The sequence below is a fragment of the Carettochelys insculpta genome, chromosome 2 (assembly GCF_033958435.1).
Source record: "Carettochelys insculpta isolate YL-2023 chromosome 2, ASM3395843v1, whole genome shotgun sequence".
Lineage (NCBI taxonomy): Eukaryota > Metazoa > Chordata > Testudines > Carettochelyidae > Carettochelys > Carettochelys insculpta.
In genome coordinates this window covers 70,474,519-70,501,378 of record NC_134138.1, presented here as the reverse complement: position 1 = coordinate 70,501,378, position 26,860 = coordinate 70,474,519, and the positions used below count along the sequence as shown (strand labels likewise).

The window sequence follows — 26,860 nt, the reverse complement described above, 5'->3', positions numbered from 1 at the left end:
AGGGATTTCAGACCAGCCCAAACATTTATTAGCATGTATACAGCACTAACTATACATAAAGCTTTACAGAAGTTCTAAAAAAAAAAAAAAAATCCTTATCTGCAAGAATTTGCAATTTAAATAGAGAGAGAGGTGAGACTGAAATATGGCGAGAAGAAAAAGGAGATACAGCAAAGCAGGCACCAGGAGAGATTTCAAGGGGGAATGAACGAGGATGCTTCATGACAAAGAGGAGGTCATTTCAGAAGCATGGAGCAGAATGAAGAAGAGCTTTTATATGAGATTATGACAGGGATGGGGAACCTTTTTTGAGTCAGGGAGTACAGTGACCCACAGAAAAAACCACCCTTGCTGATGTGGCCCTGAAGTGAGACACCTGTCATGTTCCAGCCCCATGGGGGGGTGGGAATGAAGGGTTGAAGGACCAAGGTTCAAGACTTCCCCTGATCAAGATTAACTTTTCTGGAGCCCAGGGCTATGAATCTTGTGGGCCCTCCAGGCTCTGGATAAGATCAAAAGTGAGGGATTCAGTGTGTGGGAGGGGGTTGCCACGGAGCACGGTCTAGGTGGGAGGTTGGGTGCAAAAGCAGGTTGGGGACAGGGGAGCGCCTTCCCAGGCTGCTCCCCTGGAGCATGCAAGCCCGTATCTCTTGCCACTCCCAGCCACCCTCCCTCCAGTTGCTCCCACTGACCATAATACCAGCCAAAGTAGCCAGGGCACCACTTCTTTGCACTGCCATTCCCCCAGAGGGGCAGGTGGGCAGAGCGGCAGCATGCAGAGCCACTTCCTCCCTCACAAGGCACTATTTGAGGCTGGTGGCAGGCCTAGCCATGTGCACCAAGGCAGGGGCAACTGAACCCAGACTCAACTAAATGCATGGGACAAATTAGAAAAAACTAGGGATGAGTGGTAAAGGTCACAGATTTAAAACAAAAGAACTGGAAGGAGACATCAAGCAGAGAACCCCGGACAACACCCACTGCTCCTCAAAGCTGTCTAAGGAGGCAGTGGATGCTGCCCAGGAGAACTCTGCCCAGATGCATGAGATAAGGGAGGAATGGAAGTAGGCCCCACAGTCGCAGAGCACCCCCTCCTCCACCATCTTCCTCCTGGGGTTATACATTGAGGCTTTGGCAAGAGCCAGGAGAAGGTTGACGAGGCGGTCTCATGACTTTGTGGGTCCATGGAGAGGGTGTGCAAATAGGAAGAGGTATGTGGAGAAGTGCAGCCAGATCCTCAGCAAGAAGTTCTGAAGGAGACAGAACAGGGGCTGCAACCTGACGTGGTAGGCATGTGCCAGGTTTTCCCTCATGCTGCAAAAGGGGCAGGCTTCAGGGATGGGGTAAACTACATCAAACACGCCCGTGCTCATGGTTCCATGAAGGAGCCACCAACTGATGTTCCAGGTGGACCTCGGGATCAAAGTGGAATACAGGCTGACCCAGTGGGGCTCCTCACCCTCCTTAGGTATCAGGTAGTCCTGCCATTTGGTGTCAGGCGGGACTGGAGGGTGAGAAAATTGAGAGTATGGAGCATGACTGTGTACAGATGTTCTCTAGGCGTGGTACTAAAACAGACTAGCTGTGATTGGCACAGCCAGCTGGGAGTATGGAGCACAGGAGGCAGGGGGGCTCACTGAACTGCCCCCCCCCCCCCCCCCCCCGCCAGGCCCAATCCAGCTGGCACAAAGAACTGAAGACTAGGACAAGAAATTTGACATGAGCAAATTAAAGGCACTGGAAAAATTCAGGTTTTTCAAAAATCTTGAAGCTAACAGGGAAGGGAGATGAAACAACAGAGAAAAAACTTGTCTGCAGTTTTGTACCACTTTAGTGCCAGTTTCAACAAGATAAAACTAAGATAGTTTAACTGAAGCTATTCCAGGATGACGTACTAACACAATAGACTCTTTCCTACCTGGCATTCTATTATCCAGAACTCTCAAATAACTGGCATTTTAACCATAGGTAAATTTTAGTTACATTTTCCATAAGTACAGTATAGTGAGAATAAATACAGCAAATCCAGTACCAGTTTCCAGTGTACAATACTACTGCTCTTGGTAAGGAAAGTACTCTGCATACATTTTTGTTTGTTTCTTAATAACTAATCTTGTTTTTCTTTAGTGTTAGACATTGTTAGGTATACCCCTCTATTTTCCAGAATATTTGAACATCCAGCAAACTCCCGGTCCTGGGACTGCTGGATATGAAAGAGTTAACTGTATTACTCCTCAGGGGACTCTGCAACAAAAAATTAAAAATTCTGTACACAATATCTTCAAATTCTGCACATTTTATTTGGCAAAAAATAAAATACAATCACACCTGTTTCAATTATTTTCGGTCATTTATTTCAAATAACTGCCAACAAGTATGTCTGTAACAATAACAAAAAAGATTTAGGAAATGGTTTTTGACAAATAGGTGCCTTACTAGGCATGTTAATACAAAACCGAGTAAGAATTTGTTTAAACTACAATACAGAGCTCTATTTCACATACCCCTCAGAAGCCATGCTAATGCTTGGGGGAATCTGGGATAACAGGGGAACACAGATAGAGAGAAGTAATTGCTGGAATGGAGCTTAGGTGTGAATTTGATGGGTGGATGAGTACAGGTGGAAAAGCATGGAACAGGTTTGAGGTCATGGGGAGGTGGGCAGGACAGCAGTGTTCCCTCTAATTTTTTTCTCCCCAACCATGTGCATCTCACATATCCCCTTCCATATTGGGGTACATAAAATTCATGTGGTGAGGGTGGGGGCCAAGAGGTTTGGAGTGAGCTCAGAGCTAGGGCTCAGAGTCAGGATGTGGGGGTGAGTGAAGGCTCCAACTGGGGGTGCAGGCTTTGGGGGTGGTGCCAGGGATGAGCAGACTGGGGTACAGGCTGCCTTGGCTATGGCAGGGAGACTTGCCTCAGCTCTCCCTGCAACAGCACCTATGCAGAAGAGGCTGTCTCCACCTGCCACAAAACTCCAGGGCTAAGCCGGGCCCGGCCTACAGTAAAGATGTCACTCCCTTGGCTGCACCAAGTCAGGCCAGGCTGGCTTGGCCAAGGGGAGGGGCACCTCTCCTCCAGCCATGGAAGGTCCATGATGGGACCAGGGAACATCTCCCCCCGCTGTGGCAGGTCCAGGCAGGTGCTTGGTTTGGTTTGGAAGAAGGGCACCTCTTCCCAAGCTGGGGCAGGTATGGAACCTGAGGAGAGGACTCTCTCCCCTGAGTGCCTGCAGGGTGTTTAATAGGCTGCTGCACAGCCTTGAAGGAACTTAGGCAGGAAGAGATTGTTAAAGAGTTTCCCCACGCAGACCCTGGCTGACTACTAGCCTCCTCCACTCAGTCAGGCACATTTGTCCCTGTTCACATGTGGCCCTGAAGCCTCACCTCCCTGCCCCACATGCCTCCACTTAGCCATCCTCCCATCCCTATATGATCTTGTATCCCCTTCCCTCTCATGCAGCCCTCCACCTCCTTCCTGCTCTGGCTCTGCCCCTCCACTCATTCAGCCACTACCCCAATCTGTCCTCCCCCACTAGCCCGTATGAGCCCCTGTCTGATCGCCCAAGCAGCCCCATGCAATCTGTCTCCCAGCTTAGCCCAACAGGCAGTTCCCCAGCTGGCCAAGAGCTGCTGTTCTGTTCTACTGCCATAGCACCCTCTGATGGGCAAAAGGTGGAACTGTAGCAACTTTACAAGAGTTTTGTACACATAAAATTAAAATATGTGCACCTCATTAATTGTGCACACAGTATTCACCCAGAAGCGCCTTCCTACTATACTTATACTGGTATAGCTTATTCCCCTGGATTTAGGGGAAAAACATGCACCAGTGCAAGGTATCTTCACACTGGTATAACTGCATCCATACAAAAGGCTGTACTAATTTTATAATTTTTAGTTTAAAAAAGCCACACAATCATACCCCCAGTCAAAACAGTTACAACAGCACAAAAACCGTTAAGATAAGGATTCAGGATAAGCCTGAATGAAGATGACAGAGATAAGGAGAGAACTGCTAAGGAAGGAAATGAATGAAGAGGAACAGGAGTAAAGCTATGCACATGTCACAAATCTGTGACTTAATAGGATCTCCATGGCCTTGCACCAACAGTGCAACAAGGTCTGGTGCTACCCAAGCAGCCCCTGTGCCAGCCACACCAGCAGCTGCTGGGACAGTGTCCAGCCACTGCCCCAACAGCTTGGGTGTGGGAATGGGCTTGGGGCTGGGCAAGGGAGTTGGAATGGTGGGGCGGGGGGTGGCACCTACTTGGGGAGCATTCCCAGAAGCAATCACCCTGCCCCTGCAGTCTGTAGCCCCTGCCTGCAGGCACCAACCCCACAGCTCACACTGCCTGCGGTTTCCAGCCAATGGGAGCTGTGGTACAAGCACTCATGGTGGGCGGGCAGCATGACAGGAGCTGCAGCAACATGCTGGCTGTTTCCCCAGAGCCAGGTAGGGAGCAGGAAGATTGTGGTGCACTGCCCCCTCCCCCCACGCCACCAGCAAAACTGCTCAGCTCCCATTGGGCGGTTTTGTGTACTGCCTGTGTCCCAAGCAAAATGTGGAAACTGGCCAACAGGCACTGTGGGGTGGGGGAGGAAGCACTGAAAACTCACCTTCCTCTACAGCCATAAAGGCCAGCTGTGGGACAGATTGAAAGGCGTGCCATATCTCGCCCACCCCGATCTACACCAATAAAAAAATTCACATAATGAATACCTTGCAAAAAAGAAATCAACCTGAGATGAATTTGAACATATTGCACAAACCCCCTCTTCCCCTGCTTGTTTCCTCTTCTCTACCCTATATCAAGCAACTATCTTGTAGGAGTGGTCAAGATATGGCTCCCAAGCCACATGCAGTTTTTTTTTGGTTTTGGTTTTTTCCAAAACCACTGACGTGCAGCTCACAGGGTGCCCCATGCTTCTCCCCATTCTCTACCTATCACTCTGAAGGAAGGAGGATGCTTGCGATCTCTACCTTGCAGTGGGGCAGGGGAGTATAGGCTTCTGTCCAGATAAGGTGGCCTTGGGACATCAGCCATACAGGCACACCTGCTAGGGTTCAGGGCTTCAGCAGGAACAGGACCTGAACCCCCTAGGTGCACCCTGTTCTCAAATTTCTAAAGATTGTCATGCACAGCTCAGACAATGAGTATATTGTTCTCTAATCTTCATTTTAAATTCTTCAGGGGTGCCACTAGGTCTCTTCCTAGAAAGGATCATGGACCAACACCCCACACTTAAAACTTGGACATACACCCTGTCTCTCTTCAAAGGGCATGTATTTCTCAATGGGTCCCTCTGGCGATTACTAGTTAGTAGTCAAACACGAAACACTTTTGTTATAACTACAGTAATACAACTGTTCCATTACACGTTCCAGGAGAGATTAACACCCAAAACTGTTGGGGAAGGGGGGAGCGGTCAGTTATGACCCTGACTTCCACCCAATGCATTGAATGCTATAGGTTAGCAAGGGTGCACATTTCCAAGTGTCACTTTTCAGCAAGAGGACCAACTACTGTAGCCAACTCAAATATTTATGAAAGATTATTTGACAAACACATTACTTTAACACCTGAATTTTCAGAATTGTAAACTGATTAAAAAGAATGTACTTTTCAGACTACAGATAAAATTCTACTTACTTTAAAGTCAATTCTAATGTCTGATTTAAACTTCAAAGTCTACACTGATTTCAAACTTTGGTATAAATTTCAGAAACTCACAAGTAGCAGATGAAAACTGAAACCAATCCTAAAATGGTCAGACAAGTGATGTTAAAAAGGTTAACTGCTAACATTTATGTGGTTAACCCTTTAACTTAGGATCTGTTCCCTGACCCACTGCTGCTTGGCCTTCTAGTTCCACCCGAGCAGCCAGGGCTATTTCAGCATGGAAGGCTGCTGGAGTTTACCAGCAAGGGTCAGTTAAACAGTTAACTGGTAAATGTATCTGTAAGCCTCATGCATATCGGTATGCTAACTGGTTAACCATTTAACATGCCTAGGATAGACCTTGGCATCTAAACCCAGGCTCCTCAATAAATGTACTCATGGTCAATGCTCCTGCAGTGCCTACTGACTTTACTGGCTCCACTGTCAACGGCCATGGCCAGGTGGGCAGCCAAGACTTCCTCCGTTAGTTTCTGAGAAAAGGAAGCATATCTTCCAGATGGTACACCAAATCAGAAGACTCCCACACCCTCATGTTGCAAATGTCAAAGTCATTTCCACATCCCTTCACATGTCTCTTTTCTGGGAGCTAGAGTGAAGAGCTCTTGCTGAGTCCCATGTGTACACTACCACAGAAAGCAGACCAAAGTATGCAACTCCAGCTACTTGAATAATACAGCTGGAGTCCACATACTTTAGTCTAAATTACTGCAGTGTCCACATCACAGAGGGCCGACAGGAGAGTTTCTCCCATCCACCTACCTTACGCTTCTTCTTGGGGGTAGAATACAAGAGTTCACCACAGAGCCATCTGCAGTCGATCTTAGCAGCTCTCCTGAAGACCCACCAAAGAATCAACCTCAGAGTGTTGATCCCATTGTAGTGCAAATGCAGCCTCATTATCTCCACAGAGATGTTCAGTCACTATCTTCCAGTGCCTGCCTCTGCTGCTTCTGGGTTACGTCAAGCAGCTGCAAGAAACTTTTACACACAGTAGCCCACCAAGCTCTAATTAGGATTAGACAAAGGTGACAATACTTTAATCATAATCTTAGGACTGTGCTGCTGCATTACGCAGACCATCCTCTCTTGCTTCGGTTTACACTTTACACAAGTGAAAGCATGCAGGACAGGAGGCCTTCTTAAAAATAAAAGGGCAGATTTTGAAGAGCTCAGTTATACAAACCTGGCACAGGTTCTCACTCATTGTAGGTAAATGGATTTTTCAAACGCTAATCAAAAGATTTTATTTAAAATTTGGATTATTAAAACAAACTTGGAATCTATGTTAGAGTTCTCTGTAGCAATCAAAATTTTACTCTCTTACTTTTCAAAAGACTGAAATAAGTTCTCTCTGGTGTTGTTATATGAAGACAATGCACTACAATAATAAGTGCCCATAATTCCTAGATCAACTGCACTAGAAAAATTTAAGGGCTATACCAGCAATTAACTTAATTAAGGGCTATGTAACTGGAAAGTCTGTCTCTTTCAGCAACAGACTTTGGCCCAGTAAGTGATACTACTTCTGTTACGTTGGTTTCAAATGACTTTTTATAGAGAGACATACTAAATTACCAAGGTGATCATTAAATAAAGTGCCAGACATATAAACTTCTCATCCAGCACTGTAAGCTCTATTAGTACTATACATACTGCTGATATTGCACACATGGAATGCAAGGTCAACAGCCTATCTGTGCCAGGGTGTTAAATAAAAACGGAGAAATTAGGAGTCCACAGAGCCAACAACGTATAGGCAGAAAGCTTGCTCGCTGTAAAACTGAAGAGATCAGAGCCTTACAAACCGCCCAGTTATACAACTGCCTGAAAGGCATCCATATACTTTCACCTAATGAGTGCTTTCCTGCCAGAGGTTTGCTATGTTGTACTAGGAGTTCACTGCAAAAATTAATGTACTTATATTAAGTTAGTTAATGCAGCTTCAAGTTGTTTTTTATTCTCTGAAAGTAAATCTTCCTTTATATCAGCGTTTCTTATTCACATTTAAGAAGCCTAAAAATTATCAGAAATGAAAACTGACAATTCCAGCAACTAAATACTTTGGTAGCAAATATCTCTGAACATGGTCTCCTCAAGCGAGTGACCGATATAGTATTCTGATTTTTAAAATGAGCTCAGCACTTTGAAAAAAAATCAGACTGCTTTTGATTTAGGAATATGTGACACACATAGATTAAGAAGACTTAGACAAGTAAGTGTGGAAACTACTGGGCTATGCACACCTAATAATATGTCCAGCTCTACTGCCATTAATCCTCTGCAATGAGAAATCCCTCTGTTTGCTCAGCTAGACTCCAAGCTTTTCCTCCACTTCCACTCTAGCAGAAAGGGGGATAAATGACATTTGAGTAACAGATTTAAACCATCTGTTCTTGCCTCCCTTCCCTCCAAGAGCGGAGCTAACACGTAACACACGGGGGAGGCTGAAGGGGACCAAGGACTTAGAGGCAGGCACAGATACACACACCCCGCCAAGCGCTTCTCCGCACCCGCTACCCCACCTTCACCTCCCGACCCGCCCGGATTCCCGCAGGAGCCCGGCGTGCAGCGAGTCCAGCCGCAGGAGCCACACACTCAAGAGAGAGCTCGGCCGCCCCTCCCACCGGCCCCCGGTGCCTGCAAAACGCCTCCCTGCCGGCACCACAGCCTCGAGGGGCCCCCGACGGAGCGGCACCCCTGCCCTGGCCCTGCCCAACACGTGAGACGGGACACCAGGCGGCAGCACTGACCTTTCCTGGTCCCCGAGCTGGCGGAGCCGCCACCGCCTTTGGAGTTCTTGCGCGGAGCCATGTCACTGTCAGGGAGCTGGAGAAACTGCGCGCGCTCCCGAGGGGAGGAGCCACTAGCCGCCCAACCCTCCCTGCGCGTGCAGCAGAGCTGCCGTCCACTGACCCACCCCCCGTGTACCGACTGACAGCCATCTCCGCCAATCCCAGCCTTCGGGGCATCGCTGGCCTCTGCTGGTGTAGTTAAGAGGATGGGGTGGGGTAGGCGTTGCCTGTCCCTCCTTCCCGAAACCAGACGCTTGGAACGTGGCAACATGGGAGCGCTCTCGCGAGGATTCCGCCTCCGAGCCCTCGGGAGAAGAGCGCTCTGCCCTCTCAGCGAGGGGCTCGCGTGGGCGGGGCTGCTTAGGGAAGCAGCGGGGCGTGGCCTCGCCCGCTCTCTGATCGCTTCGTGCTCGGCTGCGTTGCGGAGTGAGCCTCCGTGCCTCAGTTTACCTACCTCCCCGTGATGCGCAGGCTCATGCGCAAAGAGCTGCCTGCGTGGGTGACAGAGGAAGTATTACAAGTGCAGTCCTGTAGCGTGTATCCAGGTCAGCTGTACGCTAGCGCTAGGATGGTGCAGGACAACTTATAGCAACTTAACTCTACGTGAAACAATTACATTTGGTAGTGAAACCGCCTCACTACCCTGATTTACTAACTTCACCCGCAGGAGTGGAGGTCCATCTGTTAGGTCAATGCCGGGGTGACGCGTAGGGAGGGTGCAAGAGGGCTCGCATGCACTCTCAGCATCTGCTACTCGCCAACGACGCTGTACATGAATGCTGCCCACCCCTTCACCCAGGCAGCATGCCCCATACCATCGTATATTAGAGCCGCGGCTGCAGTTCATGGCCTGTGCCACTCGGGGGCACGAGGCGGGACTGCCCACACCCCACCTCTTCCTCCTGCGGCAGGGTGCTGCTTCCAGCAAGTGCAGGAGCAGTCCTGCCCCTATCCAGGAGCAGTGCAAGCTACTGTGACTCGTGCTGCCTTCTGGCCACACCACCCCAGGGTAAATCTGAGACCACACGCACATGTAGGTGGTCTAGGTGCTGCTATATGGGAGAGCAAAGCACACCTAGCAGGGGTGTGTGTTACAGGAACTCACCAGAAGTGGCTCAGGGCTGCCAGAAGAAGACCAATGGCAGGGTTGTTCCAGACCTTTCATTGGCTGGGCTTGAAGGCATGGGGCCAGTGCCATTCAAGAATCTCCCTCACCAGTCACCTGTGGTCAATGTAGTGTCATTATTGGGTGACCATATTGAGGCCCATATACAGAGGGTTGCCAATGGGCTGCCACTTTCACACTCTGACCCCACCCTCACCCCTGGCTCCCTCCCCAACCATCCTGGATAGGGATTACTGGGGTAGGTGGCAGCAACAACCACTGGATTGCTGCCCTGCTCTTCCACATCCTCACCCTGTGGTGCTTCGCATCTGATAGGAACAAGGGGATTTTGATGTTGGCGGGGTCCTTTAGAAAAGGACCCCCTGTATACACAACCCACAGGCGAGTGAACCACAACACTTTCGAAGTGCTGCTTAATATGCATTTCAGCACCTCATTTGTATTCTTTGATTTGGCCATTAGCATGGCCATTTCGAAGTTTTTAGTAAGCGTAGACATAGCCTAAATGATCCATCTGAAATCACTGAGGAGGTGGGGCTGTTTCATTCCCACTGCACAGAGCTGGATGCAGTGGGATTAGCATCACACAGGGAGTTTGGCAGAGCGAGGGCCTGAGGTCAGATCTTGGACTAAACTTCTTCCACTGCCCGGACAGGGTAAACAAGGAGCACCCCACTCCCTGAGCCCTTTGGAAGCATACCCTGGTTGTGTCCTGCTCCTTTCTCCACACAACAGTCACAGCAATTCCAAGCCTGCCATCCACAAAGGACAGCCCATCTCCACTTGTCTGATCAGGACCAGCTACTAGAGAGCATCATAGCATGAATTAGGATGATAGTGAAAAGAATCCCAAGTTTTACTACAGAAGGTTAATATTAAAGGCACAGTTGTTAAGGATCATGGAAATAAGGTTTACATGGTCCTTTCCCTTCTTACATTCTGGACCCGGGACTTCAGCAAGAGGCCTAGCAGGTATTTTCAGGAACAGCATAGAGCACTTCCACTGAAGTGTCTACACTGTTTGAAGGCAGGGACAGTTTTTGTTCTGTTTATTCAGCACCTATCATACTGTGTCCCTGCTCCTCTGGCACAACTGCAACATTAGTAAATGCATTCCATGTCGGGAATTGTCCCTTCCACAGGATAGGTGGAGCTGTTACTATGGGGTGCTCCCCAACCTCCCCATGGGCCTGGTGCTGGGAGAGAGCCCCGAGACTCAGGGTCTGGATCCAGACAAACCACAGTCCAGATCAAGACTGTTCACCCCTGGCTTAAACTATCATTACTAGTGGTGCCCAATAGTAATTCAAGGATCACTACATTTGTGGTTCTCATCATTCTGTATTTGCCTTGCTCCCTGCTACCCCAGCCTAAGTAAATGCCCTCCCCCTCCACCAAAGCCAGGCATCCTCAGTCCCCTGTCATCTCCCCCCCTGCCCTGCCAGTCTAACTGAGTGCCCTCCTTTTCCCCCAGAGACAGGCATCCCCGGTGCCAGGCACAAACAACCCCTGCACAAACTGAATGCTGACAACTCACCAGAGCTGCCACTGCTGGAGCCATGGGGGGGCCTGGGTCACAGCCGCTGCAGCCATGCCAGGGCCCAAACCACAGCTCCAGGAGCCACTGTCACTGCTGCTGCCACGCACTTGTCCCATCACATGTGCAGCTCTTAGGAGCCACATTTAGAAGCTCCAAGAGCCTCATGCAGCTCCAGACCCTGGAATTGCCACCCTGCAATGTCCTGTTTGTAGGGTGACCATCCATCCCAATTTTGGCAGGACAGCTGCATATTTCGGGTGCCATTCTGGTGTCCCGATTTATTTTGCCAAAGGGCTAATTGCCCCGTATTTAACAGTGGTTCACCTGCTTCCCCCACCTGGAGGAGCCGGGAGCTGGACTGTGCAGCAGTGTGGGCTGCCACCCACAGCCAGGAGCTTTGCTGGCAGTGCAGCAGCCCTGTTCCTGGCGCCCCAGATATGGTGACCATCCATCCCGTTTTGGCCAGGACAAGGATCATTACGCGTGTCCCATATTTGCCATGGGGAGATATGGTCACCCCACCTGTTCGCCACATTTGGCGAGTGGTGAACGTATTGGACACTGCAGTGTTAGACCAAAAAGCAGTCAAGTAGCACTTTAAAGACTAACAAAATAATTTATTAGGTGATGAGCTTTCGTGGGACAGACCCACTTCTTCAGATCATAGCCATACCAGAACAGATTCAATATTTAAGGCACAGAGAACCAAAAATAGTAATCAAGGTGGATAAATCAGAAAAAAAAATTATCAAGGTGAGCAAATCAGAGAGTAGAGGGACAGAAAGAGGTAGGGGGGAGTCAAAAATTAGATTAAGCCAAGAATGTAAATGAGCTCCTATAATGACCCAGAAAATTCCCATCCCAGTTCAAACCACGTGTTAATGTGTCAACTTTGAATATAAAAGAGAGTTCAGCAGCTTCTCTTTCAAGAGTGTTGTGAAAATTCCTCTTCAGTAAGACGCAAACTTTTAAGTCATTAACAGAATGGCCCACTTCGTTAAAATGTTGGCTTACCGGTTTGTGGATCAGGAGTGTTTTTACGTCTGTTTTGTGCCCATTAACTCTTTGTCTAAGAGAGTTTGAAGTCTGTCCAATATACAAAGCATCTAGGCATTGTTGGCATATGATGGCATATATGATGTTAGTCGAGGAACATGAGAATGTGCCCGTGATTCTGTGAATAACCTGGTTAGGTCCAGTGATGGTATCTCCAGAATAGATATGTGGACAAAGCTGGCAGCAAGCCTTGTTGCAAGGAAAAGTTCCAGGACTGGTGTTCCTGCGGTATAGACTGTGGCTGTTGGTGAGAATCCTCCTAAAGTTGGGAGGTTGTCTGTGGGAGAGAGCAGACCTGTCACCTAGAGCCTTCTGGAGTGTGGCATCCTGATTAAGGATAGGTTGTAGGTACCCTCATGGCTCCACAATATGCTGATATATTTATGGCCCACCTGGAACAACGATTCCTCAGCTCTTGTCCCCTAGAACACCCTAGGTGACAGGTCTGTTCTCTCCTGCAGACAACCTCCCAACCTTATGAGGATTCACACCCACAACCACAAAGCCCACTGCCAGGTTATTCACAGAATCACGGGCCCATTCTCATGCTCCTCGACTAATATGATATACGCCGTCATGTGCCAGCAATGCCCAGATGCTTTGTATATTGGACAGACTTAAAACTCTCTTAGACAAAGAGTTAATGGGCACAAAACAGACATAAAAACACTCCTGATCCACAAACCGGTCAGCCAGCATTTTAACGGAGTGGGCCATTCTGTTAATGACTTAAACAGTTTGTGTCTTACTGAAGAGGAATTTTCACAGCACTCTTGAAAGAGAGGCTGCTGAACTCTCTTTTATATGCAAATGCAATACATTAACACATGGTTTGAACGGGGATGGGAATTTTCTGGGTTATTATAGGGGCTTGTTTGCATACTTCGCTTAATCTAATTCTTGACTGCCCCCGCCCCAGCCCTCTACTCTCTGATTTACTCATCTTGATCATTTTTTTCTGCTTTGTCCACCTTGATTACTATTTTTGGTTCTCTGTGCCTTAAATATTGAGTCTGTTCTGGTATGGCTATGGTCTGAAGAAGTGGATCTGTCCCACAAAAGCTCATCACCTAATAAATTATTTTGTTAGCCTTTAAAGTGCTACTTGACTGCTTTTTTGTTTTGATTGTATATAGACTAGCACAGCTTTCTCCCTGTTACTATGCAGTATTAGACATGTGAGTAGAGAAGTAAGTGGCAGGGAGATGACACAGCATCGGGGGACTGAAACTGGATACTGCAACCTGTTTTAGGGGCCTTATTTTAAAAAGGCATGGAAAAATTGGAGATTGGGCAGCAAAGAACCCAATGTTTTGAGGGCTGAAGAAAAGTTCTTTCTTGTGAGCTATTGAAAGAAGCCCCGTCTGTTTAGCTTCTGTGAAAGGAGAGTGAGAGGTGCAGAACAAGACCAGTGGCAGCAAGGTGACAACACAAATTCACACTAGAAATGAGGCACAAATATTTCACTGTAACGATAATTCACCATTGGAACAAACTATCCCGACAAGTGATGATTCTCCATTTCTGGATGTCTTTTAATGAAGACTTGATGCCTTTCTGTTGTGTGTTTGGACCAAAACTTACCTATGATATGCAGGAGGGCTGGGATCTGCCGGCATCAGATTTGATGCTTTAATGATCCCTTCTAGACTTAAAGTCTACTAATTAATGAAAACTTGAGTGTATTTTCTAATACGATACACTTAATTAAGAATCTAAATAAATGGGCCTAGGGTGCCTCTGACCGGAGGTTGAACCACACCCTAGGCCAGGAGGTCTTTGAAAGCTGGCCTGGGCCACTGGGAACCCACCCTTGCAGAACCTGCACCAGCTGGAGGAAGATTTTCAAAGGAAGTGTGCCGTGGGCTGCATGTTCCCACACATTAGCTTAGAAACCAAAGAGTTAATTCAGGCATTGCTGGCCACTGCTGTCTGGCAGGCAAAAAACAGCTGGGAGGGTCCAAGGGCTGGGGAGCAGACAGCGGAGGCTTCTAAAGAGGAATGAGCAGGTAGGAGAAGGGGACTAAGGATGAGAGACTGCTAGAGAGCCATCCAGGGACAACACCCCAGCAAGGGGCAAAGAGGCCAACAGACCAGTCCCCTGAAGGACCCAAGAACTGAGTGAATTTCTGTATTATTGGACACAAGGTGTGGACTGACAGCCCCACTGAGCTGAAGGAGCCAGAGCCAGATCCTCCTCTACTCCCCATTTGGCCAGGGGATGCATGTTTGCACTGATATTTCACCTTCCAGAGCCAGATAGCCCCCAGAGGGGAGAGAGAAGAAGAGACTGCCCTTGGGAGATGCTGAAGAAGGGTGTCATCTGTTAGATGACAGACTCCTTTGCTCTAACATCTGGAGGATCATAGGTGAGGCATATGGCCATATGCCCAATGGAGAGGAAGGTCCCAGGCTCCCAATCTGGCCACCCATTTTAGGATGAGGACCCAGGCACTTTTCCTCTCCACTGGGGAGGAGAGGGTAGAGACTAGTGGAACCCTAAGCCATTCCCAGGAGCTGGTTGGGGAGGAGGCGGGAAGGATGGGCTGCTGACCCTTTCTCCTGTGGAGGTGTTGGTATGAACATTGTGTCACACTCTGTCAATCTGGCACTCAGTGGGTGAGCCAGATGGGGGGCCAAGGCCTCAGATTCCCATCACTGAGCCTGGTTTGTCCCATGCCTCCTCTTAGCCACACTGGAGCTGCTATGTGGGAGACAGTAGTGGTCCCTGTAAGCTGTGTGCTCATGTGATTGCTCAGCAGAGACTCAAATGCTACCCAGCTGATTAGCAGAGCACCCACAGCTAGGTTTGTTCAGAACTGTGGAAAGGATCGTTCAAGCTATAAATAGGGCAAAGGCAGTTGATGGTGCAATCTGTAGTGCAGGGAAGATAGATTAAGACAGTTGTTTTGTGTTTGTACCACTGCAACCTAATGATGACCAAGAGTGCTTCATCATGCCTTTTTCACCTGAACCAGATCTTGGGCTGCCAGTCCCCTTACTCCATGACGCTGGAAAGAACAGAAACAGCAAATACAATGAATTGTAGACCTCCCCCCGCCCAGTGTTCATAGCATTGGCAGAACATTCCAATGGAGACTATCATCAGGTGCAGGCCACTGTGGAGTTAAAGGTCTCTGAGAAGCTGACTAGGTCCCTATCAATTTCACAGCTGTGAAAAATGGGGGCGGAGGGAGGGGAGACTAAGAAATCTGCCACACCCTGTGACATATGATCTCCCCAGGCTGCCAGGAGCCTGTGGCACCCAGCTGCTAATCTGGCCAGGCTTGGGAGGGACAGGAGTTGCCAAACCTGTTTCCTTTTGTTGAACAAAGTGAGGTATGGATGAATCACAGGCAGATTTCATTGAGGTAAATGGTGTGAACTCACCCCACCATCAGTTAACATAACTAAGGATAAGTCAATCACAACCTCATTCAACTAAAGGAATTTTGCAACAAGTGCCTGTAGGGTGCTATAATTTATAAGTCGTGGGTGCTGGTAAGTTGATTTTGATGAGAATGTAATTTGTCTTGCGGGAAGGTGGGGAATTAGGCATGGGAATGAGTCCTGCACAGGGACCAATATTAAGAGTGAGAGGAGTGGAGAAATTAGAAGGAGAGTGGTGTGAGGACAGAGGCTTGTAGAAAGGGAGATAAACACTTTGCAAAAAATGATTCACATGTGTGTCAGTTTACCACTTAAAGTACCAAACAATGCTGCTTTTCTGTTCACTTGACTGTGTTTTCCAAAGTCTGAATGGTCACTCCAGAATTGCCAGCTGACCCCTGCTTCCCCCCTGCCCTACAGCTGCTGTTCCAGTACTGGTGTCCATGCCCGCACCTGTCATGGCCAACAGATTTTGGCCACCACCCTGTCCCCCATTGGCACCTGCTGCACTCCACATTTCTCCCTTCACTGCCCAGCCCTGCCTGTGGGACTCACCGAATGCGGTCCACCCCCACCCTGTGCAGTTTAGTTGTGCAGAAGTGCAGCACCCATTGCACAGCACAGCAGGCAGCAGGGCAGCATGCGATACCAAATCTGCCAACAGGCCAGGGCCTTAACTCCACCCTGCTCCTCTCCCTCCCACAAAGTGCAGGGGTGTCATGCTCTGTTGTCTCCTACACTTGATGGATGAGTGCTTCTGACCATCACCTTCATGGGTGACTGAGAGGAGAAACCAACAAGTCTTTGTTCTACAATGATCCACTTGGATTCAGTAGTCCTACCTGCTGTGTAACAGATTACACTCTCTGTGGGAATTTCCCATGAGGTGAATGGCTGGGTTTTTTTATTAATCTGTTCAGATAGTGACTTTTAACAGTCATAGAGCAAGCACTTACATATTACCTCATAGCGGGTGGGCAATAATTTTTGATGGTGGGGGCCAAGAATTTTTAAGAGGTCATGGGCTGTGATTTTCTACTGTATTAATGGCAGGAATGCAGAGTCTGGGACAGAGTCGCGGTGCAGGATGGCAGCTGACCTGGGGCAGGGGTGCTAGAGAGGATGCAGAGTGTCGGAGGGAGTTGAGGTGCATACGGGAGTTGTAACCTGGAGCAGGGGATAAGGGTGTAGGAGGTACAGGGTCTAGGAGGAAGTTTGGGTGCAGGATGGGGTTGTGACTTGGGCAGGGAGTTGGGATGTGGGAGGGGGTGACAGGTGCAGGCTGAGAGGTACTGATAACTGTCTCCCTGCTGACAGCCCCATGGACCACTCAGGCAGGCTGCTTACCTGCCGCAGCTCCGCATGTCACTCAAAGCCATGGCTGCTGTGATGTTTCTGTGTGCCCCTTGAGGGGAGAGGAAGAGCAAGTCTCCATGCGCAGCCAGCACCCAGAAGCACCACCCCTGCAACTTCCATTCCCATTTCTGTGCAGAAACATCCTGCCCCCTCCCCCAAGGGATGCACTCGCTTGCTTGCCCCAGCAGCCAACCACTCTGAGCAGCGTGCTGGGCTGCAGCCTGCAGGCAGGCAGCCTGCCTGAGTCCTGTGCTGGGCTGTGGGACATTAGTCAGCTGTCACCAAACATTTGGCAGGCTAGATCCAGCCTGCAGCCTGCAGTTTGCCCAACCCTGCCCTATAGAATGGGGTGCAGATAAGTAGGATTAACACATGCAGCATTCCATAAAGTCTGAACACTAAACACGTTCCTGTAACAGCACTATCTAGTTTAGCTATACCAACCTAGAGGCAACCCAGACTGATTTCCAACTGTGTATTTGTCAGCGTTCCATGAGGCCTAGGAATTGGCATGAGCTGGCACTGCTCTGCCAGTGACATACAACCCAACTATAGATATGGAATCCAGGCCATCTCCTCTCCTTTGCTGTTGTTTCACTGCATGTACTTTCACAGTGTTGTGCCTTCCAGGGTTTTCATCACTCTAAGGAGGCTTCTATTGCATGCACCTTGTCTAAGCATCTGTGTGTTGTGAAATTGCCTTATTGGTGCAGCTGTTCCCACAGGTGTTGATCCCAAGTGTTGTTGAATCTCCTGTCTCAAATTAGGAAGTTTGTCAAGTCCCCAAAATTGCAGGTAGCAGTCAGTGTAACTTAGGGGTTCAGAGGGTCTGCTTCACATAGATCACTAGTGAAAAACCTGTCACTCCACAGTTTTGTTCTTTCCTGAGCTATAGGTCCCCACAGCTCCTCAGATTGCTGTGAGGCTCAGGCAGTTGTGAGTTTCAGAGGACTGCAGATGTCTCTGCCTTATAGCTCAATGACATAAAATAATAGTTTTATTTTCCTGCTGTTGTTGTCTTTCTGCCTGGTCTGTTTACAGCTCAAACTGCTCCTTACACTGGATCTGCTGCTGAGCTAGGTATGTGTCTGCAAAATCCAAGGCTCTACCACTTGAGAACAAGGCCCAGGGCTCCCCCTGCCTGCTGCTGCACTGCAAAGCACTCACAACTCAGATGCTGCTTCTGTTTCCTGTGCAAAGTGTGATGCTGAATAAAGGTTAAGCTAAACAGTGGAAACTATTACACACTGCTCTGGTTGTGGGGCTGAGTTGCTTCCAGGCAAGCACCAAATGTGAACATTTTGCTGGTGTCTTCTCAACTGGAGTCTCTCCAAGGAACTAGGATGCTCTGCTTCCAGTTCCACTGATCATGGGACAATACTTTTCACTGATTGACCCTGGGGGATAGTTTTTAGCATCTGGGCACATATATAATAAAAAGATGATGCCCTGCCTCTCTTCTTGAGTCCAATTTGTCTCCTCATCTGGATTATTGTTTTTCTCTGAACACAAACACTTGGATGTGTTTGAATCCCTATCTTTTATATGTATCAGAGGGGTGGCCGTGTTAGTCTGTATCCACAAAAACAATGAGAAGTCTTGTGGCACCTTATAGACTAACGGATATTCTGGAGCATAGTTTTGTGGGCAAAGACCTGCCTTGTCAGATGCAAGGTAGTGGAGATTCCCCTATATCTTTCATGTAACTTTTTTAAAAAATAAGCAGTTTAGTCTAAATCTGCAATTGGGATTATGTAGACAGACTCTTGGCTATGGCCTTACCCATGCACTAGGCCAGTGTATCCCAATCTTATTTGGCCTTGGAACACTTGTAAATGTGAAAGAATTTTGCGGAACCCCTCATAATAGTCTTACATATGGCTTAACCTCTCTCAGCCCCAAACCTACCCTGCATCCTCAGGATTAACCTGCCTCAGCCCCAAGCCAGCCCCCGTGACTAACATATCCACCCTAGCCCCCCAGCCTATCCATGCCTGAGCAAACCCATTACCCAACATAGTGGGCAAACCTACCTTAGCCACTGCTGCTTCTCTGACTCAAGTCCTGAGAGTGCTATTTCATTGGCCACTCTACAGCAACATGAGAGGCCACTCACAACCAATGAAAGGCAAGGACAATGCAGGAACTGCAGAACCTGTCTGGCTCCCCTTCTGCACAGTCATTGGCTCTCCTCGCCCCACCCTCACTGTGCACAGGTTGGCTACTTTGCATGTGAGGGTCTCTCTGCGGCTCCCTGCCTTGCTGCCACTGAAATAATGGAACTAAATTCAGTTGGTTTAATGGCCAGGTCCCACCTGCCGGCCGTTAAATTAACTAAATTTAGTTCTAATGTTTCAGCCATGGCAGGGCAGGGAGTTGCAGAGGAGTCAGTGGAGGCAGCAGCATGTGGAGCCATAAATGACTACTTAGAGCCACAGGCTGCTGACACCAGATCATTTTCTCACGGAACCATTCTTTTCACTTCACAGAACCCCAGGGTTCTGCAGAATACAATTTGGGAAACACTGCACTAGACATACTAATGGGGTGAGGGGTAATTTAGGCTTACATTGTCTGACTCTACTTCGCAGCTCCTGTGATGGGGGAATTCAAGGAACAGGTTAGATCTTCTGCCTGTAAAAAAAGTCCTTGTGGCTGATCAAATACACGCACAGGAAGCCCTGCACCGGGGAAATTGGATGGAATGACTTGACAAAGGAGGCTGGGTATGACTGTGACTCCAAAAGCTGGAGAAAAATGTCAGGAAACTAAAAAGAATAAGAAAGTATATATTGCATCAGAGGAATAAAGGACATAATCCAAAGCCAACTGAAGTTAATGGGAATCTTCCCACTTGTACCAGGCCTCTACAAAGACCACATGCTAAGTGCCAAGTTCATCCTTCTCTCCAAAAATCTGATTCCTAGTCACTCAGTAGATGAAAGCTACATACATCACTTACTATAATAGAAATGAAGTCTTTGCAATGGAATTATACCACCCTTTAATGTATCTTTCTTGGAAGCTATTAGTTTCTCCTTTGCTATGGCATTTATTTTCCAGATACTGCTATACTTATTTTCCATGTACTCAGAATTTATACATTAACAACAGCTGCTCAGTTTGCCTGATTTTATTAAGTAATGCCATGATTCAGCATTTGGTAGAGACACTTGGAAGGTGATGCACTGAAATGTCGCTGAAACAGACAGGGAAAAGGAAACCACATGAAAGAAAGTCAAATATCTGGTAATTTGCAATAAGGGGACTAGAGATGCAGAAATATCGGTGGCTTTGTAAAAGATGATGTCATCAGTGGAGACGCAACCTCCATTGATGGCATAATCTTTTTACATATCTCTGTATTGGCCTATGCTTTAATTTTTCCAGAGGCTTGTAGTGGCTGTAAGTGACTTTTTTAAGTACAGGTTGAATCTCTCTATTCCAGCGCCCTTGGGACTTGACCAGAGCTGAACCAGAGAATTTGCTGGACCATGGGAGGTCAATATTGTCTAGTACATTACCCACACTTCTGCTGCATACTGGGCTCTTAGAAGACATGTAGGGGTAAATTACAGATAAATAACAGCACTGAACATTGCGAGCCAGGACTGGTGGTTGTAAACAAACTTCATGGGACCAGGGGAAACTTGACCACACCCATGATAAGTGGTCATCTAGCTAACTAAAATCATGCCACACTACAGAAGCTGATGGATGAGAGAGTGTTGGATTAGAAAGGTTCAATCTGTAGTTCTGTGTCTGTGTGAAAGTCTACATCATGGTTTTCTAATTTAAACGTCTATGTTATGCTGACATATTTATTTCCATTCAGGATTTGCATCAGAATTCAGCACATGCTTATGCTTGTTATATTACCATCAAGCCACAACATGTGTCCTACATTATAAATAACAGCTCATCTGTAATGTTGGGTAGCTCATCCATATTTTGGTAGTGTTTCTAAGATATATTCTACAGCAGCAAAGTATGCTACTTGAATTACAGTTATGTATTCAATTATGTTTTGTTCATTTTATATAGATATATTTTAAGTTGATTATTAAGGCAAAGTCAGTGCTCAGAGTAGAAGAATTGAGATGCTTGCATGTTTTAAGGTTATGCTGTGTTTAAAAAAAGACTAGGATGGATCTAGGGAGGGTTCTACGTAACTAAATCAAAATCTGGGGCATTCTGGAATGTCTTGAAGAAAACTGAGTACTGAAAACTCTTTTTTTATGGTTATTTGTTTGGGATGTGAAGAAGGTGAGTCAACTGACAGCAAAGGACATCACCTGCAGGTTTTGTTTTCAATAAATTAGTTTTGTATCTTGAGATTTAGGAGAAATTTTAAAAGTGACTTCAAATTTTTCATGACTCAATTTTGGGATTACCAACTTGAACCTTGAATTTCAATTTTCACAGCTGCGAAGAAATCCTTTGTCTTCAAATTAAATTGTGCATGCTCAACACATCTGAAAATCAGGTCTCAGTTATCAGTTATCTCAATTCAGCCAAAAATCACTTGCCACTTTTGGAAAATCTGAGCCTGAGTTTTTGTCACAAAGATATGTAAAGTGTATGCCAGCTATGCCAGATCATAATGTCACTTCTGATAGGGATGTTAGAATGGTTAACTGGTTAAATGATGGCTGTTAACTGGTTAACCATTTTAACTTAGATCCTGCCACCTGCCTCACCACCTGGACCTGATATTATTGCTGTGGAGTTCCACTGCAGCTGGGAGGTCCCACCACAAGGCCCACCTGCCCCACGGTGGCTGGGACAGCTCTAGTCCAGAGTGGCTGGCTGCTGCTGGAGTTCGTTGGCAAGGGCCTGTTAACCAGAAAGCATACCAGTAATCTAGTTGATACTTTTTCAGGGTGTTCTTTCTGATCCAGAAAATGGACAGGAGTTTCTCTCCAAGGCCCAATCCTTGCAGAAGGGTTGAAGAGAATTTGGCCTGCAAGGGCCTGTAAGACTTCTGGTAAGCTTTTAGTATGCATATGGGTATTTCAATATTTTGTATGTTTTCTCTGTAATGCTTTTGTTTAAGAATAAGCATGGTTTGCTTTGTGAAAGCTGGTTGGTAACTGAAATACATAGTTATAGCTTATAGAAAGAGATAGCCATGGTGCTGGACCCTGGTCAGGCCTGCTGGAAATTGTAGAGAGGTGCAGAGAGACCATAAGCCTGAACACCCACTCTGCAGGGTGAAAGAGCTGAGTTTCCACCCCACAAGTGGTGGGGTCTAAAAAACCTGAAACCTGAAGTGGGTGCCCTCAAGGAAGAGGCAACAAAGGTGCAGTCAAACCTGAAACTGTGACAGCTACGTAGGAAGTAGTTGCTTTGTGAACTCTCCAAGTCAGAAACACCTGTTGCCATACACTGTAGGAATAATCAGCTCCTCGCTGTCCCCCCCACCTCAGGTTCCATGGCTGGGGCTGCAGAAAATGGTTGGGGGGTGCTCCAGGATGGTGAGGGAGCTCTGCCCCTGCTCTGCCACAGGGCCAGTGGGAGCTCCAGCTTCTGATCCCTACACTGCCACGGGGCTATGGCTCCCAGTCCCACTCTGGAAGAAGTGGCAGCACGCCGTACTGATGCGTATCATCACTAAAAAAGCACTGGCAACACTAATTATGTAACCATTCATACATGAAATGATGGTTACGTGTTGGGACAAAATTTAAGAAGGCTCGAACTCTCTGGAGTATAAAGGCAACTAAACACTTGAAGCCAAATACAACAGTCCTAGCTCAGCAAAGCTTCAAGCAAAGCCAAGTTATCCTTAAAACCGGCAGTAAAAAATAGGCTACATGTTAACAAGGCAAAGGCCAAATTCCACTCCTCTTGCTTCACTGATATACAGGAGCAGTCCTCAAGCTTCATTGCTCTGCCACCCGCTTCCACCAAGTACAATTGCTGCATGACTCCAAAAGGAAAGGATCAAAGCCTGAGCTCGACTGAGCCCCACTATGCCAGGTGCCGGAGGTCTGGGGGAACCAAAGACAAAACCCAGGGGAATCAGTCTGGTCAGGAGCCCTGTAACCTGAATCCTTCCACCCGTGGTTGAAGCTCTCAGGCTGCAGCTTCAGTCCCTGGCAGTGGATCTTGGGCTTTGGCTTCAGTCCCAGTTTTAGGCCACGAGACATCTAACACCAACACTGGCAATCCTATTAAAACAGGGTGACAACCTACTTTGAGGACCAGTCCCGCGGTCTGAGAACTGCTGACTCACACTGACTGCTCAGATGAGCAAGGCAGCAAAAATTTGACTTTTGGAAAAGTAGGATAGCCAAATATTTTGCAAGTTTATGCAGTATTTCATGGCATTGGGACACTTTATCTTGATCGTTTTTTTGTTTTTGGTGGACATAGTTCAGCAAGAACCCTGTAAATGCAGTTACAACTGGCAATACACCAATAATAGCAAGGGTCACTTCTTGCAACAAGATTTGGCAGCTGGGGAGGAAATCATATTGATTTTCATTGATTGCATTTAGCATAAAAATTAAAGATTAACTGGGCTAGGCAATATCAAGCCCTAATTCTGTGTAAAAGATATTCTTCCATATCTGTCTCTTTTTTCTCCATACTTCATAACCATATGGATATGTTATTATAATTAACACATGGGACATAAGCACACATGAAGGGCTTGATTTTGTCTTACAGGCATAGCTAGGTAAAATTGCATGGTGGAAGTAATGTAGCAATAGGTATGAGAGCTCCTTGGAGAACAGGTATAATTCTCAAATGCGCCTAAAACAGAGGCATGGGTGGAGCGAGGAGGTTGTCCCAGCTCCATGCCCTCCTCGAGATGGCCTGTGGGAACGGGGAAGCCAGGGAATGGGATTGTCTGCTAAGCCAGCAGTGCCTCTTATGCAGCATGCAGTTGCCTGGGGCACAGTAGAATTCAGGGCAATTTGATGCCCAAAATTTCATGGTGCCCTACACACCTGCATTTTTTGCATATTAGCAGGAACAAACTTTTCTGCTCCTTAAAGTGATAGCTTCAGAGTTGGTCTCGTGGGGCCTGGCCAGTGGGTGGGGCCAACATGGCAAATTGACAGTGGGGGCCTGGACAATGGGCAGTGTATGCTATTTTCAAATGGAGCAAGGGACCCTGAAGGCATGGTGCCCAAGACAACCATCTTGCTCACCTTGCCCTGAGGCCAGGCCTGGATAGCTTACAGTTCCGCATACTACGTACACTTTGCTCAATTCTGGCAATCTCAGAGCCAAAAAGGCACCACAATGATTGAGGATATAGGGGGGCAGGTCCTCACCTGAGCCACGAAGGGTTTTAAGAGGTCCTCAGGGCACAGTCATTTCAAGCTGGGGAATTGCTGAGGCTTGTCAAGCCTGGAGAAGGGCAGGTCTCTGCTCCGTATGGGGGGTGGCATGCTTAAAGAGCACAACTGTAACTCAGAGCTTTCTGTCCCCAGGAAGCAGGAGCTTGCTGACTGGCAAAACCTCCTAAGAGACCTAGTCCTCCAGGCTTTATCAGAAAGAAGAGGCATCAATTATTTCCTCTCTTTTTTTTTGCCTTTGGTCTCTGCCCAGCCGAATGTGAGGGTGGCTGATGCATAAGCAACACAATGGCTACGTCTACACGTGCCCCAAACTTCGAAATGGCCACGCAAATGGCCATTTCGAAGTTTACCAATGAAGCGCTGAAATGCATATTCAGCGCTTCATTAGCATGCGGGCTGCCGCGGCGCTTCGAAATTGACGCGCCTTGCTGCCGTGCGGCGCATCCAGACGGGGCTCATTTTCGAAAGGACTCCACCTACTTCGAAGTCCCCTAACCCTAACCCTAACCCTAACCCTGGCCGTGTCTACACTTGCACGCTACTTCGAAGTAGCGGCGCCAACTTCAAAATAGCGCCCGTCATGGCTACACGTATTGGGCGCTATTTCGAAGTTGAAATCGACGTTAGGTGGCAAGACGTCGAAGTCGCTAACCCCATGAGGGGATGGGAATAGCGCCCTACTTCGAAGTTGAACGTCGAAGTAGGGCATGTGTAGACGATCTGTGTCCCGCACCATCGAAATAGCGGGGTCCGCCATGGCGGCCATCAGCTGAGAGGTTGAGAGACGCTCTCTCTCCAGCCCCTGCGGGGCTCTGTGGTCATCATGTGCAGCAGCCCTTAGCCCAGGGCTTCTGGCTGCTGCTGCCGCAGCTGGGGATCCATGCTGCATGCACAGGGTCTGCAACCAGTTGTCGGCTCTGTGGATCTTGTGTTGTTTAGTGCAACTGTGTCTGGGAGGGGCCCTTTAAGGGAGTGGCTTGCTGTTGAGTCTGCTCTGTGACCCTGTCTGAAGCTGTTCCTGGCACCCTTATTTCGATGTGTGCTACTTTGGCATGTAGACGTTCCCTCACAGCGCCTATTTCGATGTGGTGCTGCCCAACGTCGAAGTTGAACATCAACGTTGCCAGCCCTGGAGAACGTGTGGACGTTATTCATCGAAATAGCCTATTTCAATGTCGCTACATCGAAATAAGCTATTTGTAGACGTAGCCCCTATGAATAAGGGGACTTCGAAGTAGGCAGGGTCCTTTCGAAAAGGAGCCCCATCTGGATGCGCCGCACAGCGGCAAGGCGCGTCAATTTTGAAGCGCCGCGGCAGCCCGCATGCTAATGAAGCGCTGAATATGCATTCAGCGCTTCATTGGTAAACTTCGAAATGGCCATTTGCGTGGCCATTTCAAAGTTTGGGGCACGTGTGGACACGGCCAATGTAATGGTTGCGCTCTGAGCTCTGGGACAGCCCCACAGCAATGTTATGGTCTAGGGAGGGTCCTCTGAGACTGGAATGGTTCCAGATATTTCTCCAGAGCAGAGCCAGAGAAGGAGAACCTACTACAGAGGAAATTCAAAGAGGAATCATACAAATAATGAAGTGCTTTGAGGGAGTGGCTGTGAGAAAAGAGTAAAATAACTCAATGTTTTGTTTGTCCAGCTAATGAACCATGTTGGAAAATAAGTTGATGTGGAGGTGATAGTCTGCATCCCATGTTCACCACTTTTATTGGACTGTGGTAAGTTTCTTATGATGTATGCCTTGTAAAGTATCATTTGAATACTGATCATTTCCTGGCCATTATTGTCCTGATAAAATAATGCAAGTTTTAAGATTCTATTGTATGATATTTCTAAGAAATGTTCCACGTGTGGGGAGTAGCCACAAACCAGCCTTCCAGAGAGAAAAGACCAGCTGATGCCACGGCTAGGTGTCAACAAATCAAATGGACCAGCACCTGGTTACCTGGCCATTCTTTGGCAGGAAAGAGGGTGAGGATGGAAAACGTGTATCTTGGTGAAGAAACAGCTTTGTCTCCTGAACCTCAACTGGAAATTATTCTCATAGAGGGGAAAGAAATATAAGCAGGTGAGAGCAGAGATGTCTCTACACTAGCAGCTACTTCGAAGCAGCTGGCACGAAGTTGAAATAGCACACGTCACATCTACACGTGCCATGTGCTATTTCAATGTTGAAATCGACGTTAGGCAGCGAGACATCAAAATCGCTATTCCTATCCGAAGATGGGAGTAGCGCCCTACTTCGACGTTCAACGTTCAGCGTCAAAGTAGGGCATGTGTAGACGATCCGTGTCCCACTACACTGAAATAGTGGGGTCCTCCATGTTGGCCATCAGCTGAGGGGTTGAGAGACCCTCTGCCCAGCCCCTGCAGGGCTCTGTGGTCGCCATGTGCAGCAGCCCTTAGCCCAGGGCTTCTGGCTGCTGCTGCTGCTGCTGCTGCAGCTGGGGGTCCATGCTGTGTGCATGGGGTCTGCAACTGGTTGTCAGCTCTGCGGACCTCGTGCTGTGCAGGCCGAGTGTCTCTGGGAGAGGCCCTTTAATGGAGCGGCTTGCTGTTGCCCCAGAAGGGCTAGTCCAGCCTGTGACC

The 26,860-nt window shown here is 47.9% G+C and overlaps 1 protein-coding gene across 9 annotated transcripts in view; it reads right to left on the bottom strand.

Moving 5' to 3' along the window:
• ASPH (aspartate beta-hydroxylase) overlaps nucleotides 1–8,519 on the bottom strand; it is a 196,066-nt gene extending 187,547 nt beyond the window's left edge. For all 9 annotated transcript variants that reach the window (XM_074987144.1, XM_074987139.1, XM_074987146.1 and 6 more), the window contains exon 1: nucleotides 8,434–8,519. In XM_074987144.1, the coding sequence (XP_074843245.1) occupies nucleotides 8,434–8,494 (61 nt within the window). In that variant the 5' untranslated portion in view covers nucleotides 8,495–8,519. The remainder of the gene's footprint in view (nucleotides 1–8,433) is intronic.
• Between the last annotated feature and the right edge of the window lie 18,341 nt (nucleotides 8,520–26,860).